The following is an 18749-nucleotide window of genomic DNA, read 5'->3' on the forward strand; positions in this document are numbered from 1 at the left end:
TCACTTTGCTGGAACTTCATGAGTCTTTCAGAATGAAGACTTAGGTTGTCCAGGTCAGTTCCACCCACACACCATTAGCTCTCTTAGAGACACTATTGCACCGCATATAAACTAACCAGTATCTTTCAGTACAGCAAGCTCACTGAGCAGGGACCACATCCGGCTTGCTCATGCTGCGCCACGTCTGCCTAGTGCTGTGCCAGTGCAGGGAGGCATTTGACAGGCCGTTTATATTTCTCCCTTCTTCCCCACCTTTACATTTATACCTCTACCACTTTTGAGTCAATCTAGTTATCTCCATCTCCGCTAAAATACACCTTCCTCTAAGCTAACGTTGGCTCTCAGCTCTGTTGCAGTCCCCTTGTAGAGACTGCATAGCACTCTGTCTTCAGACTCTTCAGTGATTTTATCCTTAACATCTGCCTTCCCCACCACACTATAAGCTCCATAAGGGCAGCAGCAGCAGCACCTATGTCCTCACAATTATATGTTGGGCCAGGAGAATGGGAGGCATTCAGATAATGCTGTAGCCATGGCTGGGACCACCCAGTGGTGACAGAAGAGATTGCTCCATAATCCAGCTAGTATCATTGTTGAAATGCAGTAAAACCTGATAGCTGTTCAAAGTTAAATGAACAGACTTAACATTTTTTCACTAAAGTTATCTAGTAATTAGCATTGCTGTTTTTGTCTTTGAAGAATGTTGTCCAGAGGAGGATATATTCCTGGTTGTGTTTATCTTTTGCGACTGACCTATGCACACACGTTTCCTTTTTAGCATATGCCTCAGAAGAACAGAAGAATCTCAGACCCTGTTACAATGACGCGCTCTCTGTACAGGAGGGTCCGGATTACTATGCATGCCAGTTTCCTATTGCCTTACTTGAAGCATGCAGTGGGGTGGATGATCCTGACTTCGGCTACTCCAGTGGGCGCCCTTGTATTCTTGTGAAAATGAACAGAGTATGTACATACTTTGCTGCTGTTGCTGCTTTTTCTAATACCCTTTATTAAGAAGCTGGCAAGTTTGTTATTTGTTTGTTTTTTTTTGAAGTGAGAAGCTGGGAGGTAGAGAGACACACTCCCACATTCACCCAACCAGGATCCACTTAGCACGCCCACCAGGGGGCGATGCTCTGCCCATCTAGGCCGTTGCTCACTGCAACCGGAGACATTTTAGCGCCTGAAGCAGAGGCCATGGAGCCATCCTCAGTGCCCAGGGCCAACTTTGCTCCATTGGACCCTTAGCTGTGGGAGGGGAAGAGAGAGACAGAGAGGAAGGAGAGGGGAAAGGGCGGAGAAGCAGATGGGAGCTTCTCCTGTGTGCTCTGGCCGGAAATCGAACCCAGGACTTCCACATGCCAGGCCGACACTACCACTGAGCCAACCGGCCAGGGCCTGACAAGTATTTTTTAAATGTTATCTCATTTGGGGTGGCTTTTGTAAAAGGCTAATAATGATATTGATTAACCTTTGAAAAATTAATACAGGAAACAAACAAGATTCGTTCACAAATTAATCATGGTTTAGGAAGTAAAACAACTTCTGCTTTTCCCTTTTGGAGACAGATGCATTTAGGCATAGATTAATGCTTCAAGGGGCAGGTGTTCTAGGTGTCACACCCACAGTGTGGTTTTATTAATGTGCAGTGCTCATCTTTAAATCCTGTGTTGTAAAGTAGTGGAAAATCCTATGGGGAATAAATGAAGTTTCAATTTCTATTTGGTGTGAAAGTATATACTTTTTTTATAGTGTACATATATACAATTAAATGGAAATATTAATATAGTTGCATTATAATGAGCTTAGTTGTGGCCACTGGGCAGCGTTCTGCTGGTTGTGCAGAAGAGGTGCCTGAACTGGACAGTCATTAGCAAATTAAGAAGCTCACGTTCTCTCCCCATGTAAGAGATGGTTGCATGCCCTCACAGTGAAGGGAAGCTGCTGCACTTCTGTATGAAGTGACCCCGACCCCTGTGCATCGCTGCTCTGACTTTTGTCTGCAGAGTTCCAATCAGACACACTTATCCTGTTGAGACCTGCAAGGTCTCCCCTGGAAAACCGAGACCATTCCTGGACAGTTACTCAAGGAAAGGGCAGTTTCTGAAAACAGTGTAGACCACTCAAGATCATGAGTTCATATATCACTAAAGTCATCAACCAGTAAGCAAACTGCTACCACTCCCTAATAAAAGTACATGGCACTGTTAAATAAGGAGTTTCCCGGTAGGGAGAGCCAGCTAGATCCTGAAATGCCCATACTGATCCCTGCAGCCTCTCCTTCCTTCCCCTCCCCCAATAGACCATGATAATTTCCTGTTTATCCCACAGTGTTCTAGAGCAGTGGTCCCCAACCTTTTTTGGGCCACGGACCAGTTTAATGTCAGAAAATATTTCCATGGACCGGCCTTTAGGGTGGGACGAATAAATGTATCACGTGACTGAGACAAGCGTCAAGAGTGAGTCTTAGACGGATGTAACAGAGAGAATCTGGTCATTTTAAAAAAATAAAACATCGTTCAGACTTAAATATAAATAAAACGGAAATAATGTAAGTTATTTATTCTTTCTCTGCAGACCAGTACCAAATGGCCCATGGACCGGTACCGGTCCGCGGCCCAGGGGTTGGGGACCACTGCTCTAGAGATCATTCTGAAACACTGCCTGGCACATAGTAGGGGCCAAGAAATGATTGAGGGACGTTTCAGCAAGGCTTTATTAAGAATTGAGGTTTAAAAAGTAAGCTAAAAGTAATGTGAAATTAGACGATCTAGCTTGTAAAATGAATTACGTTATTTTTCCCTTCAACAGAGATCCCAACCTCCTAGGAGTGTCTTCAGGATAGATTGCTGGAAAGCCTATTCCCAGTACAAAGCCAAGAGAAATTTCAGTTTCTTCTCCCACGGGACCTTCTTAGTTTATTTTCTCTCTCAACATGTCCTCTTTGAATGATGAGGATCTGAGATGATGCTTGCTGATAGGGGCATGGCTTTGCAGAGCATGACAGGAAGGCAGCATCAGACACGGAGCGGGAATGAGATGCATATGCCCACTGTAGCGGGGCGTCAGTGCTGGGACAGTGTGGTCCACAGTCATTACATGGGCAAGGATAGTCAGTGCTTTCTCTATTATTTGGGTTCCTATAATACTTGTCTTTTGTGAGGAATATTTACATTTTACAGGCATTCACATGTAAAATGCATATAAATTCAGCATGCCAAAAATCTCACAAACTAGATGGATAAATATCTGTTATCATTCATATAAGAGTTATTTATGTCAACTACAGACATGAGAGTAGCCAGAGTAGCCTCATTCTGTAGAACTGGGATTCTTCCTAAGGTACGGATTTTGTGGAACGATAGGTGTAGATATGGTCAGGCTCTGCGGAAGCATGGAAACAAAGAAGGTATGACCTAACATTTTTTTAAACAGTTCAGTATATTATGCCTCTGCGCTTATTATTATTTGTTCATATAAATAATGAAATTTAAAGGTTTCTGTTGGTTGTTGCTTGTTTTAACGGTAGCAAATGCAATATTGTTATTTGGTCAATTCTTTGGTAACTGATTTATTTCCTAAATTGCCCTAGTACAGTAATAAGCTAGCTAGTTGGTAAGATGATTATATTGACAAGTCCACTCTAATCCTCTAAAAGGCACAGGTGACAGGGTTTTAATACAGAGGTACTATTTATCGCATCCCTTGCATTCCTGGCCTGCAGCAGCGAAGGTTCTGTTGTGTACATTTGTGATGTTTCAATTAAGCAGTTTCGTTTTCTTTTTCCCTTCCTTTTTTTGCCTTAGATAATTGGATTAAAACCTTTAGGAAGACCAATGATAGACTGCAGTCCTAAGGTTAGTATTAAAAAAAAAATAACCCACCTTTGTTAAAGCTTTAGTGTATCTTAATACTTTAAAAGTCTAATGAATTTTAGTCATTTTTTTTCCTTCCCTGTCACATTTTGAAAGTCCTCTATAGTGCCATTCTTAGAAGAATAAAATTTCACCAAAGTCTGTGGGCATCCCTTCTCTGTTTGCTCATAATTTAAAGAGACCTGTGCATTTTCCATGTGCGTTCGATTTCACACACGTTGCCTCTCCAGCTCCGTATATACCATGTTTCATTAAATCTAGGATTCACTCTTTTTCCTAGCATAATAACACTAAAATTGGGGTTGGGCTTAACAATTAATGGTGTCTTATAAGATTTTTTTCTTACTAGTACATAAGTTGGTGTCTTATCAATGGCACCTGAGATTTAATGAAACATGGTAAATTTTCCTTAAGATCGAAACATTGTTTTTCTCTCCTATCCCAATTTTTTTTTTTTCGAGAGTGCTGGGCAGTTTTCATCTCATAATTTCTTTTGTTTTCTCTCCATGCTGCAAGTGCAACTAAGACAAATATATAAATGATGGGTAAGAGTCCTGAGGAGAAACTTTTAAGTTCTAAATTTAATTTTATCATTGTGCAAAATACTAACATTCTAACAATTGTGTGTCAAAGTATTTTACTTGAAATGTTGCATTGAAATCACTCTAAAGTTGTTTGTGAACAAATCGTAATTCCTTTTATTTTTATTTTATTTTTTTGTGATAGAGACAAGAGAGAGACAGAGAAGGGGACAGACAGGAAGGGAGAGAGATGAAAAGCATTCATTCTTCATTGAGGCTCCTTAGTTGTTCATTGATTGCTTTCTCATATGTGCCTTGACAAGCAGGGGGCGGGGGTGCTACCGCAGAGTGAGGGACCCCTTGCTCAAGCCAGCAAGCAACCTTGGGCTTCAAGCTAGCAACCCTGCGCTCAAGCTGGATGAGCTTGTGCTCAGGCCGGTGACCTCAGGGTTTCGAACCTGGGTCCTCCGCATCCCAGTCCAACACTATCCACTGCGCCACCGCCTGGGCAGGTCGTAATTTCTTTACATGTTAATGGATTTCTTGTTTGGGCAGAAACTTCTTACTCAATGGTTCTCAGATTTGATCGTGTATCACAATCACTTGGGGAGCTTGTTGACTCCCATTCCTGAAGTTTCTGACTCCACTGGTCTGGAGTGAGGCCCAAAATTTGCATTCTTACCTAAAGTTTCCAGTTGACAGTGATGCTGCTGGTCTGGGGCCCACACTGAGAACTCCTGCTTTAGAGTAGCCTCCTTCATTCTTTTTGAGTATTTATTCACTTAACAAATACAATAAAAAGTCAGGAAGTTTCTGATTTCTTGTCTGAGTTAATCCTTTGAGTAGTGAGTTCTTTTCATGCTCACTGACCCCCAGGAGTGAGTTTGTTTTTTTGAGAAAATGAAATTAGTTCCATTTATAGTTTTATTAACTTAAAATCATGTTTGTTTGATAACCAATTTATGGAAACAAGAACATACATTTGCCTTTTTTTAATGTTGCCTTACACATTTTTAAAATAAACCAATCGTACTCAGATGGTCAGGAAGCATGAGGACATACATGAATGTTCGTACTACTCAGAGGGTTAAGGTGTACATATGTTACCATAGGCAGCTCTTTATCTCTGTGCCATATTCAGCTCAGCAGGAAGCTTGGATAAAAAGCCTGAATCTCACTTAAAACCAGATGCTACATTGGCCCTGGCCGGTTGGCTCAGCGGTAGAGTGTCGGCCTGGCGTGCGGGGGACCCGGGTTCGATTCCCGGCCAGGGCACATAGGAGAAGCGCCCATTTGCTTCTCCACCCCCCCCTCCTTCCTCTCTGTCTCTCTCTTCCCCTCCCGCAGCCAAGGCTCCATTGGAGCAAAGATGGCCCAGGCGCTGGGGATGGCTCCTTGGCCTCTGCCCCAAGCGCTGGAGTGGCTCTGGTTGCGGCAGAGCGACGCCCCGGAGGGGCAGAGCATCGCCCCCTGGTGGGCGTGCCGGGTGGGTCCCGGTCGGGCGCATGCGGGAGTCTGTCTGACTGTCTCTCCCCGTTTCCAGCTTCAGAAAAAAAAAACAAAAAAAACAAAAAACAGATGCTACATTGAACCTGAGCTTTTTTTTTTTTTTTTTTTAAGAGAGAGAGAGACAGAAAGGGAGAGAATTGAGAAGCATCAACTCATAGTTGTGACACTTTAGTTATTCATTGATTGCTTTCTCCTATGTGCCTTGTCTGGAACGCTCTAGCCAAGCCAGCAACCCCTTGCTCAAGCCAGCGACCATGGGGTCATGTCTGTAATGCCACGTTCAAGTGGGTGAGCCTGCACTCGAGCCAGTGGTCTCAGGGTATCTAACCCTGGGTCCTCAGCATCCCAGGTCGACGCTCTGTCCACTGTGCCACTACCTGGTCAGGCAAACCTGAGCTTTTCTTGATAAGTCCTAAAAATCTAGTTAGCATGCACTGTCATCTCTCAAGACGAAATAAAACATTATGACTATAAGCTGCATTTGAAAGCATATTGTTATGAACCTCTTTGCTTACAAGTCTTTCCAGTAGAAAGTTCCTGAAGCTTGGGTGTGCCAGGCTTCAGCCACATAGAAGTGCATTTAGTACTGTTTTTATTTTAATTAGTACTTGCTACTGATTTTAATAATTGTTATCTATTTGTTATCTAGTATGTGTTAAAACTTAGTCATTAAAATTAGATCCTTACTGCTCACAAAAATTAGAGGATATTTCAAAATGAATATGAAGCTATAAAATATTCCCTAATTTTTGTGAGCAGTATATTTGGGCCCTGGCTGGGTAGTTCAGTTGGTTACAGCATCATCCCACTATGCGGAGGTTGCAGATTCAGTCCCTGGTCAGGGCATATACAGGAACAGATTGATGTTTCTTTCTCTGTCTTCTCCTTCCTCTCTCTCTGTGATCAATAAATAAAAAATTTATTAGACCTATTTGGAATGTGTTGCATGAGAATTTTCATAAATTGCTTATTATGAAGAATACTAGAAATATACTGCTCATAAAAATTAGGGAATATTTTATAGCTTCATATTCATTTTGAAACATCCTCTTAATTTTTGTGAGCAGTATAGCTAATAGCATGAATGAGTTGGATTATAGATGATTACTTTTGTGTATTTATGTTTATGTTTTTGGGTTTTTTTAAAACATTTTATTTATTGACTTTAAGAGAGAAGAGAAAGGGAGGGGAGCAAGAAGAACCAACTCATAGTTGCCTCACTTTAGTTGTTCATTGCTTATTGTATGTGCCTTGACCAGGCAGTGACCTCAGCGTTCTAGGTTGATGCTCTATCCACTGTGCCACCATAGGCCAGGCTATTTGTTTTTTATTTTAATGCATGGACTATAATTCCAGTAGTTCATAATACTTTTAATTGATTTACGTGTGCTCATAAATTTATTTAAGGGAGCAGTGGCATTTTAACTGGTTAAGAATGGTTTTTCCTTGGAGTACCTTAAATTTTCCTAATAGTTTTGTCATGTCACCGTAGTCTCCCCTCTGGCTACAGTTCTCACGAGTGTTAATCACCTGAAGCTTTTGCACCTGCTGCCTCCCAGGCCTGAGCACTGCATTCAAGGTTGTGGCAATCGTGGCTTCCCAGCCTGGATGCACAATACTTTGTTCATTACAGGAATACACTGGCGCTAAACCTCCTGGTGTGTCCCTGCTGCCAGTGGCTGTAAAACTGGCACTTGGGTGGATTTTACAGACAGTGCCTGAGAAGATGTGGCTGTCAGTCAGCAGGTGCCTCATGACTGTATCTGGAAATGTAAGAGGAGTCAGGAGAGTTTGTTTCAAGGGTTTAAATCAAGATGAGCAAGTTTCTTCTCAAAAATACACTGTGATTAATGCACTGGAGCAGCACTAGTTTCCCCATACTGTTCATAACTGATACACTGTAATGTAAATCATTTTTTCAGTTTCCTTTTATGTAGCCTAAAGTGGTTTTTCTTTTGCTTTTAACTTTAGGATGAAAACATAACTCTATCAACTTATCCTCACAATGGAGAAATAGCCTTAAAATATTTTCCATATTATGGGAAAAAACTGCATGTAAGTATTTATCAGTCCTTACGTAGTTGTGACTCTTGGGGAACTGGCACGTTGGAATTAAATGTCACTTGTCTGGGGTGGGTGGACACCTCCTGTGTAACTTGTTCGTCTTCTGTTCTGGGTTTTAAGTACAAATGGTGATGGCACATTGAGATTCCACGTCTACAATTCAAAACACAAAATCCAAGCAGAAAATACCATTCTCTATTTCATTATTTAGGATGTGCTCATTTAGATTATATAGAGAAATAGTTAAGAAATAAAGTTCATTACCCAGAGATCACTATCTTATTGGCTAATTTCTATTTTTCTTCAAGTGTATATATATGTATATGTGTGTACATACATATAGTTTTACAGGTATATATACAGTATGATTCTAATTTTATAAAATTATAATTTTATAACTTTATTTTGAAATTATTTCAAACTTAAAATGACTAGAATAGTAGAAAGAATTCTCATAGACTCTTTACCCAGATTTTCCAGGTATTAATATTTTAACTCGTATTACCAGTCTCCATTGGTGTATATTTTTTTTTCCCTCAACCATTTAGGACTAAGTTATAAACATGGTGCCTCTTTTTTTAAAGAGTTTATTTATTGATTTTAGAGAGTGGGGGGAGAAAGAGAGAGAGCGCAAGAGAGAAGGGGAGAGCAGGAACCCTCAACTTGTAGAGTTGCTTCTCATGTGTGCTTTGACTGGCTGGGTAAGCCTGGGGTTTTGAACCGGCAACCTCAGCATTCCAGGTCAGCACTTTAATCACTGCACCTCCACAGGTCAGGCAACATGGTGCCTCGTTACACTGAATACTTGAGCATTGTTTCCTAAAAATAACATTATCTTGTGTAACCATAATATAGTTATCAAATGAAATTAACATTATAGTACTATTATCCAGTCTATAGACCCTGTTGAGATTTTACCATTTGTTCCAGTAATGTCCTTTCTTGGAAAAGAAAAAGTATTTTCCGATTCCAGGATACCACATGATTCACATCTTCAATCATAACAGCTTCACCTGGAATGCTTCCTCTGTCTATCTGATGCCCTTGTACTCTTCAAAATGAGTGCAGGCCATTCTTGGCTTGTTTTGTTTATGTTCCTCAATATGAGTTGTCTGATATTTCTCATGATTAAATGTAAGCTGTACATTTTTTCAGGTATCCCTCAGAAGAAATGTTACGGTGTTTTTTGTTCTTTTTGGTTTTTTTTGAATAGTGTGTCAGGAGGGACATGGTGTTGATTAGTCCCAGTAACAGTGGTGGTTCCCTGAACACTTGGTTAATACGGTCTTATCCAGGTTTCTCCACTGTAAGGTGATTCTTTTTCTCCTTTGTAGTCAATAAATATCATCTTGGGAGAATGAGAGTCTGTAAAATTCTATTTCTCCCATAGCCTTAGCTTCAATCAGTTAATAATAGGATTATTCCCAAATGTTTTTCTGTGGGGGTTTTTTTGTTGTTTCTGGGGGTTTTTTTAGCAAGAGAGAGACAGAGTGAGAGACAAACAGGAAGGGAGAGAGATGAGAAGCATCAACTTGTAGTTGCGGCACCTTAGTTGTCCATTAATTGCTTCTTGTAGGTGCCTTGACGGGGGCGGGGGGGCTCCAGCCAAGCCAGTGAACATGGGCTCATGTCTGTGATCGCACGCTCAAGCCAGTGACCCCTACGCTCAAGGTGTCAAGGCTGTGCTCAAGCCAGATGTGACTGTGCTCAAGCCAGCCACCTCAGGGTTTCAGACCTGGGACCTCCATCCAGGCTGACACCTCTCCACTGTGCCGCCGCCAGTCAGGCCCCAAGCGTTTTTCTAATTCTCTCTCTCCTTTTTCCAATTACTAGTTGGCATTCTACTCTAAGGAAGAACTTTTTATTTTCTACCATTTATTATGTATATCAGTATATTTTCATGGATTTTTATTTTATTAAGGGGTTGTAATCGTTTACCGTATTTTTCACTCCGTAAGACTCACTTTTCCCCCCAAAAGTAGAGGGGCAAAATGCCTGTGCATATTATGGAGCAAAAAATAATGGTATTTTATTAAATATTTTAACACACATTTGGTTCAGAATATTTTTTTTCTTATTTTCCTCTTTAAAACCGTAGATGTGTCTTATGGTCAGGTGCATCTTACGGAGCGAAAAATATGGTATTTTGGTGCTAAAATTGTCCCAGATTTTGCTAGTGGGAGACATTCAGGCTGGCTTCTCTGTCTTTTGACATGCCCCATAATTCTTTGAGCATTTCCTTATTTTCTGGCACGGTAAGCTGTTCCAGGTTCATTGTGTACTTTCCCTGTCCCAGCCCCGGAATCAGCCCCTAGTTCCTTTTCGTGCAAAACTGTATTTAGAAACCATAGTGATGGCCCTGGCCAGTTGGCTCAGTAGTAGAGCGTCGGCCTGGCGTGCAGGAGTCCCAGGTTCGATTCCCAGCCAGGGCACACAGGAGAAGCGCCCATCTGCTTCTCCACCACCCCCCCTCCTTCCTCTCTGTCTCTCTCTTCCCCTCCCGCAGCCAAGGCTCCATTGGAGCAAAGATGGCCCGGGTGCTGGGGATGGCTCTGTGGCCTCTGCCTCAGGCTCTAGAATGGCTCTGGTTGCAACAGAGCGACGCCCCAGATGGGCAGAGCATCCCCCCCTGGTGGGCGTGCCGGGTGGATCCGGGTCGGGCGCATGCGGGAGTCTGTCTGACTGCCTCCCCGTTTCCAGCTTCAAAAAAAATACAAAAAAATAAATAAATAAACCATAGTGATGATACAGCAACTGAGTATATTTGCACAAAGTTCCACAGCAATTGTAAGTAAGGATATAGAGACCCAAGCAACATAATCAGTAAGGTGAATAGTATGCATACTTATTAAATATAATGTATAGATAATACAGTACATATCCTCAAGCATACCTGGAACAGTCACAAAAATTTATCATTAAAAAATATATCCTGCCTGACCAGGCGGTGGCGCAGTGGATAGAGCATCGGACTGGGATGCGGAGGACCCAGGTTCGAGACCCCGAGGTCGCCAGCTTGAGCGCAGGTTCATCTGGTTTGAGCAAAGCTCACCAACTTGGACCCATGGCCCCTGGCTTAAGCAAGGGGTCACTCACACTCAGTCTGCTGAAGGCCCGCGGTCAAGGCACATATGAGAAAGCAATCAATGAACAACTTAAGGTGCCGCAACGAAAAACTGATGATTGATGCTTCTCATCTCTCTCCTTTCCTGTCTGTCCCTATCTATCCCTCTCTCTGATTCTCCCTCTGTCTCTGTAAATAAACAAAAACTCTTTAAAAATATATATATATCCTAAAATTTCATAAAGTAGAAATGTAGTACAAGTGATATTTTCTATCATAATGCAATAAAATTAGGAATTAATAAAAAGATCCTTCCCAAAAGAAGAAGTCAAAACCTTTTATTAAACAACCCTTCAGTGAAAGGGAAAATTCAAACCAAGATTGTAGAATACCTAAACTTTAGGATAATATCATAAAACAACATAATTGCCTGACCAGGCGGTGGCACAGTAGATAGAGCGTTGGACTGGGATGCAGAGGACCCAGGTTCGAAACCTGAGGTCACCAGCTTGAGCACAGGCTCATCTGGTTTGAGCAACACTTACCACTTTGAGCCCAAGGTCGCTGACTTGAGCAAGGGGTCACTTAGTTTGCTGTAGCCCCCGGTCAAGGGACATATGAGAAAGCAATCAGTGAACAGCTAAGGTGCCACACGAAGAATTAATGCTTCTCATCTCTCTCCCTCCCTGTCCACCTGTCCTTTTCTGTCCCTCTCTCTGTCTTTCTCTGTCACACACAAATAAATCTTAATCCATGGGATACATTTAAAGCAGTGCTCTGAATAAAATGCATACCCATAAATGTTTTTATCAATAAAAATTAAATGAAAATAAATGAACATTTGGTTTCAAGGGGGAAAAAGTAAAGAATGGAAAGTAATAGATCTAATTTGTAGATTAGTATCTTTTTGGTTTTTAAATTTTACAGAATAAACCAATTCTAATACCTAATAGATGAGAGTACTTTGAATTTGAATTAATGCATTTTCCTTTATTTACTAGGCGAGCTATCTACAGCCATTAGTTGCTGTCCAGGTCGGCCTTGGTGCTAGCAGTACACCAAAAGAAGTAACAGTTGAGTGCAAGATTATTGGATCGCCCAACCTGAAAAACCATGATGATCGTGACAAGTTTTTAGGACGAGTTGTGTTCAAAATCACAATGCGTGCAAAGTAGGGGTTAGTGTGTCCACAGAGTAAATGTTGTGTTGTCTTGTCTTCATTTTGTATCAGCTGGACCTGACATTCTAGAATATGAGACCACCTGAGAGAGAGGTGGGGTGGTACATGACACTGGGGTAACGTTATAATGTGCTTCCAGATCATAGTGTTCAATGTCCTGAAGTAACTGCCTGTTGCCTCTGCTGCCTTTTGGAACCATTATAGTCACCAGATGGGGACTGTGAACACCTGATTCTAAACATGGGGGTCTTGTCCTATTTTTATGTGGTTTAATTGCCAAGTGTCTAAAGCTTAATGTGCTGTGCTTTGTAAATATTTTATAGATTTAACACTGGTTAACTGTCATACTTTGATGCCAGCAAAGTTTTAGGGGTAAAATGGTACCTGACCAACATGAAGTGACGTTAGAGCTACAAAAATGTGGTGTGTGGAGAAGTTCTGTATGTGAAGAGGGAAAAGAAAATAAAAGTGGATTTGAACGGTGTCTTGGGTTTTTTGTAAAAGGTATTTTTTTATATGCTGAATTAGTCTGTGGATCTTTCTGATTAAGAACACAAACTTTTTTGCCTGACCAGGCGTTAACACAGTGGATAGATCGTCGGGCTGTGATGCAGAGGACCCATGTTCGAAACCCCAAGGTTTCCAGCTTGAGCGTGGGATCATAGATATGACAACATGGTCGTTGACTTGAGCCCAAGGTCGCTGGCTTGAGCAAGGGGTCACTGGTTCTGCTGTAGCCCCTCGGTCAAGGCACATATGAGAGAACAATGAACAACTAAGGTGCCACAATGAAGAGTTGATGCTTCTCATCTCCCTTCCTGTCTGTTCTTCTCTCTGACTCTCTCTGTCTCTGTCAAAAAAAAAACTTTTTGTAAAATATGCAAAAAAAAAAAAGTTAAAAATGATGATGGGATTATTATGCTGGGCCTTGGTCTCTTATAAAAAGCATTTTGGACCATAGATGAAACAGTTTTTTTTGTTTTTTTTTTTGACAGAGTCAAAGAGAGGGACAGATGAGAGGGACAGACAGGAAGGGAGAGAGATGAGAAGCATCAATTCTTCGTTGTGGCACCTTAGTTGTTCATTGATTGCTTTCTCATATGTCCCTTGACTGGGGGACTACAGCAGAGCGAGTGACCCCTTGCTCAAGCCAGCAACCTTGGGGTTTCAAACCTGGGTCCTCTGCATCCCAGTACGACGCTCTATCCATTGCTCCAATGCCTGGTCAGGCTAGATGAAACAGCATTATTAGTTTACCCAGTATGAATATGCACCTAATTATTTTATGAAATTTCTAAGATTTAAACTGTATAATAGTCTGTGAAATACTGCTTTTATTTAGCAAACTTTGGACTCTAATGAAAATTACAAATTGTGCCTGACCAAGTGTTGGTGCAGCAGATTGAGTGTTGGCCTGGGACACTGAGGGCCCCAGTTTGAAACCCCGAGGTCACTGGCTTGAGCACAGGGTCACTGGCTCGGCTTAAGTACCGCCGCCTCCTCACCCCCTCTCCCCGCCCACCCCCGTCAAGGCACATATGAGAAGCAATCACTGACAACGAAAGTGGCGCAACTTCAGGTTGATGCTTTAGTCTCCTCCCCCCGTCTCGTCTCTAAAAAATACGTATTTCACATACGTGTGTGTGTGTGTGTGTGTATAATATAAAGTAAATAAAGGAAAATGCATTAATTCAAAAAGTACCCTCATCTATGTATAAAATTGTGAAATGTAGAACAGGGAACTTAGAACTTCCAACCCAAACACTAGTTTTATTCCAGCATTCTTTGATTCGTGTCATGAAATATTTCCTCAGAAGTTTATTACAATTCTTTGTCGTAATGTGAGGTACTTTCTGATGTATTGAAAAAGGTGTGCTTACTGTGTGATCCCTGGATTTTTTAAAAGACTTTTTTCCCCCTTAAAAAAGGCAAAGCTACCTGACCTGTGGTGGCGCAGTGGATAAAGCGTGGGCCTGGAACACTGAGGACGCCGGTTCGAAACCCTGGGCTTGCCTGGTCAAGGCACATATGGGAGTTGATGCTTCCTGCTCCTCCCCCCTCCCTTCTCTCTCTCGCTCTCTATTCCTCTTTCCCTCTCTCTCTCCTCTCTGAAAAATTAATAAAGTCCTTTAAAAAAAAAGTTATATTTCATCTTAAAAAAAAAAAAAAAAAAAAAGTCATCTCTTTAAAAAAAAACAAAAACGCAAAGCTGATATTTTTGAGGTTTTCTTTGTGTTGATGCAATTCGGAGGACTGGGACCTGCCCCAGCTGGCTCAGGAATGGCTGTCTGGAGAAACCACAAATGCTCTGGGTGGCCTCGGCTGCAGATGGGCCTCGGTGTCCCTGTGGAGGCCTCCACACGCTGATAGTGGGCACTCGGCCCCATCCAGAGCTCTGCCTGTCACTCTGTCACAAGATTATTCATTATATTTATTTATTTATTTATTTTTACAGAGACAGAGAGTGAGTCAGAGAGAGGGATAGACAGGGACAGACAGGAACAGAGAGAGATGAGAAGCATCAATCATTAGTTTTTCATTACGTATTGCAACACCTTAGTTGTTCATTGATTGCTTTCTCATATGTGCCTTGACTGCGGGCCTTCAGCAGACCGAGTAACCCCTTGTTGGAGCCAGCGACCTTGGGTTCAAGCTGGTGGGCTTTTGCTCAAACCAGACGAGCCCGCGCTCAAGCTGGCAACCTTGGGGTCTCGAACCTGGGTCCTCGGCATCCCAGTCAGACTCTATCCACTGCGCCACCGCCTGGTCAGGCGATTATTCATTATAGAAGTCTTTGCAACTGAAGAAAATGATTCTTAGCGTTGTTAATAAAGCAAGTCCTTTCTGAGCATTCCTTTTCCTCTGTCCTACCTCTGAAGAGTGAACAGGACAAAGAACTCCCTGGTGCCAGAGCCTGTCAGGGGCTGCAGCCAGGACACCACTACATTTGGCCCAGTTCAGCAGGCCAGGTCCTGAGCAGCTGTCAACTTTGGCGTATGTGAAATTTGTATTAAATATACAATTAAATTTCTATTCTGTGTTTTAAAACTGGTCCCCAACCTTTTTTGGGCCACGGACCGGTTTAATGTCAGAAAATATTTTCACGGACTGGCCTTTAGGGTGGGGCGGATAAATGCACAAAATAAACTTATGCGGCCGGCATAAAAACTGGTATTTTTAAAGATATTTATTTATTTACAGAGACACAGAGTCAGAGAGAGGGATAGATAGGGACAGACAGGAATGGAGAGAGGAGAAGCATCAATCATCAGTTTTTCGTTGCAACACCTTAGTTATTCATTGATTGCTTTCTCATATGTGCCTTGACCGCAGGCCTTCAGCAGACTGAGTAACCTCTTGCTCAAGCCAACGACCTTGGGTCCAAGCTGGTGAGCTTTTGCTCAAACCAGATGAGCCGGCGCTCAAGCTGGTGACCGCGGGGTCTCGAACCTGGTCCTCTGCATCCCAGTCCAACGTTCTATCCACTGCGCCACCGCCTGGTCAGAAAACTGGTATTTTTAAATATAATTGTCAAACTTTCCAGACAAGCATCAAGAATGAGTCTTAGATGGATGTAACAGAAGGAATCTGGTCATTTTTAAAAAATAAAACATCGTTCAGACTTAAATATAAATAAAATGGAAATAATGTAAGTTATTTATTCTTTCTCTGCGGATTGGTACCTGTCCGCAGCCCGGGGGTTGGGGACCACTTTTAAAATATAATACGGATCAAATTTGTTTCAATGAACTTAGATTAAAGCAAGCTGTTTTCAGACCATGAAACAATTGAGATATCCAAAGTGGGGGAATGGGTTTGGAGAGAAAAATCGGATACACATGTCACTAAATCATATTTATGCCTCCTTGGTTCAGAAATTTGGGCTGGCTCAGCCTGCCAGCTTTCTGAACTTATTGACCAACTAATTGACCAATCCAACTTTTCCTGTCTGTTTTCTATTAAAATTAGGCGAGTTAACCAACTGTTTATCACAGGCCTGCTGTGTCAGATAATGATTTATGAGACTTAGGATAGAGATGAAAAGACATGGTCTCTCTTGATCTTAAACTAGGAAGGTGCAGGCTCTGAGACAGGTTGTGATGTGAGACTCGGTGATGATGGTTTTGTTTAAGGGGCCGTGAAGGGCTAGGTGGGCAGGAGCTGGGCTGGATAAGTCAGGTCAGTGACTAGGAATGAAGGGAGCCTGGACCCAGTTTGAGTCCATTTCTGCTACATTGCAGGTTTTCTTCAGAACTTCCCTGGGCATCTTACATGCAGCTTCTGATTACCTACGAAAGATTCTGTGTATCTAACAGCCTGCCAAGTGCTGCCTGTGCTGCTTGTTCACGGACCACAGTTTGACTAACAAGGGACTAAAGACGAGCAGCTTTGCAGAGTCAGGGAATGAGTCCTAGAACTACTTTGATTGGGTGGAAAATCAACTCTGTTGACTAGCTGGTATTTAAAATTCAACAAGTATGGCCCACTCCTAGCTCAAGGAAAATTGTGGATTAGTTTCCATAGATCTCCAAGCTGTGTTAAGCCTGGAACTTCCTTATATAATGAACTCCATTCCATTTTGATCATTCTGGCAGGTGGTAGGTGACCAGTTAATGTAGTTCAATCTGCCTCCTACTGTGTTACAGTGTGTATAGTTCATTCTGTAACTTAAGTTTTGTTGTCCTTTCTTGGTGATTTAGTGGTAGGATAAGAAAGGTCGGGTGTCCCTCTTCACAAAATCAAAATATAGCAGTACTGCCTGACGCTGAAGGTGCAGCTTGTGCGTTGGACTTCCCAGATTCTATGTCAAGCCTGCTGGAGAAGTTTCTATAGAATCTGCCCATGATCCTTCATTTGGAAGGCAGGGGGAGACAAGAGTTGGCTCTATAGCCTGATTACATTTGATCCTTAAGCATCTCTTAACTATAAATTGAGGGTAATGCCACCTTTGAGGGCTGCAAGGATTGAGAAAATACACATACAGTGCCAACATGTAGTCCATGTTCATGTCAGTTACCAAGGGCTCGCCCTGCTCTTGAGTTTACAGACTTCAAGAGTGTTTCCTTTCTGGTAACCAGAAACGGCCTGTGTAACTGCAGTTTGGCTGCTGTGCTGGAGCAACTGTTTTCCGCTCGTTTAAGGGACAAGGAGTGGGACGGGTGGCAAAAGGAGCTGAAAGTCTGCAGCCTTGTGCAGTGTGTGAGTGTGTGTGTGTGTGTGTAAGGAGGTGTCACAAATACATGAATTTGAAACAGTCTACGTGGAACTTTTTTATTTCACTTGGCTCTATGAAAGTTGTCAAATTGGAATTTAAAGAAAACTGAACAGTTTGCTGAATCAGAGTTCCCAGACCCCACTAGTTCTAGCGCCACACTAGTGGACCTGTGTTTAATTGTTTGTTTGTTTGTTTTTCTTGTATTTTTCTGAAGCTGGAAACGGGGAGGCAGTCAGACAGACTCCCGCATGCGCCCAACTGGGATCCACCCGGCGTGCCCACCAGGGGGCGATGCTCTGCCCATCTGGGGCGTCGCTCTGTTGCAACCAGAGCCATTCTAGAGCCTGAGGCAGAGGCCACAGAGCCATCCTCAGCGCCCGGGCAAACTTTGCTCCAATGGAGCCTCGCTGCAGGAGGGGAAGAGAGAGACAGAGAGGAAGGAGAGGGGGAGGGGTGGAGAAGCAGATGGGCGCTTCTCTTGTGTGCCCTGGCTGGGAATCGAACCCGGGACTCCTGCACGCTAGGCCAACGCTCTACCACTGAACCAACCGGCCAGGGCCGGAGCTGTGTTTTGAGCAGGGTGTCCTCAGGTGCTCCTCGCTAAGATTACCCTCCAGTGTGGGCCAGTGCTCCAGAAGGGAGTCTGTGCAGGAAGGCTTTGTTCATGGTCTTGGTTGCAAAGATGGTGTCAGGCATGACTAGAAAGCATGTGTTTGCTTTTTCCCCCGAGGATTTGAGAGAGAGAGAGAGAAGCATCTTGTTTCACTTAGTTCCATTTAGTTGTGTACTTGTTGATCACTTCTCTTAGATGCCTTGACTGGGGGTTGAACCCATGACCTCCAGTGCACTGAGTCGTTGCTTTATCCAGTGAGCCATCTGGCCAGGGCCAATGTGTTTGTTTTTTGAACAATTTTCTCACATCCCAGTGACTGTTGTCCTTTAAATAAGCCCCTTTAGACCGATTATGCTACTATTCTTCAACCTTTGAAACTTTCAGGAATGACTTTTGGGCTTATTTTCAGGAGCCTGAAGTACAGTCTTTGAATATTGTCAGAAATGGCAGGATATGTCCATTAAGAATGAACTTTTTATTTATTTATTTTTCTTTTAAAATTTTTCTAGAGGAGGAGAGATAGTGAGGCAGACTCTCACATGCTCCCTGACCGGGATCCACTGGGCAACCCCATCTAGGGCCGATGGTCAAGTACCAAGCTATTTTTTAGCACCTGCAACCGATGTGCTTGGACCAACCATGCTGTGCTCAGCTTCTGGGGCCACGCTCAAACCAGTCAAGCCACTGGCTGTGGGAGAGGGAAGGGAA

At 42.7% G+C, this 18749-nt stretch overlaps 1 protein-coding gene and 1 long non-coding RNA gene across 2 annotated transcripts in view; one reads left to right on the plus strand and one right to left on the minus strand.

Moving 5' to 3' along the window:
- The window catches only part of ATP1B3 (ATPase Na+/K+ transporting subunit beta 3), a 53125-nt gene extending 40428 nt beyond the window's left edge, over window positions 1-12697 (plus strand). Inside the window, exons 4-7 of the mRNA XM_066350501.1 lie at window positions 779-963; window positions 3807-3857; window positions 7877-7960; window positions 12035-12697. Of these exons, the coding sequence (XP_066206598.1) occupies window positions 779-963; window positions 3807-3857; window positions 7877-7960; window positions 12035-12208 (494 nt within the window). The 3' untranslated portion in view covers window positions 12209-12697. The remainder of the gene's footprint in view (window positions 1-778; window positions 964-3806; window positions 3858-7876; window positions 7961-12034) is intronic.
- On the minus strand, window positions 12503-15830 carry LOC136381921 (uncharacterized). The gene is made up of 2 exons (XR_010747173.1): window positions 13372-15830; window positions 12503-13285 (listed from the first exon to the last, which is right to left on the minus strand). It is a non-coding gene; the product is annotated as an uncharacterized lncRNA (long non-coding RNA).
- Window positions 15831-18749: the final 2919 nt, after the last annotated feature.

The sequence above is a fragment of the Saccopteryx leptura genome, chromosome 10 (genome assembly GCF_036850995.1).
Source record: "Saccopteryx leptura isolate mSacLep1 chromosome 10, mSacLep1_pri_phased_curated, whole genome shotgun sequence".
Taxonomy (NCBI): Eukaryota; Metazoa; Chordata; class Mammalia; order Chiroptera; family Emballonuridae; genus Saccopteryx; species Saccopteryx leptura.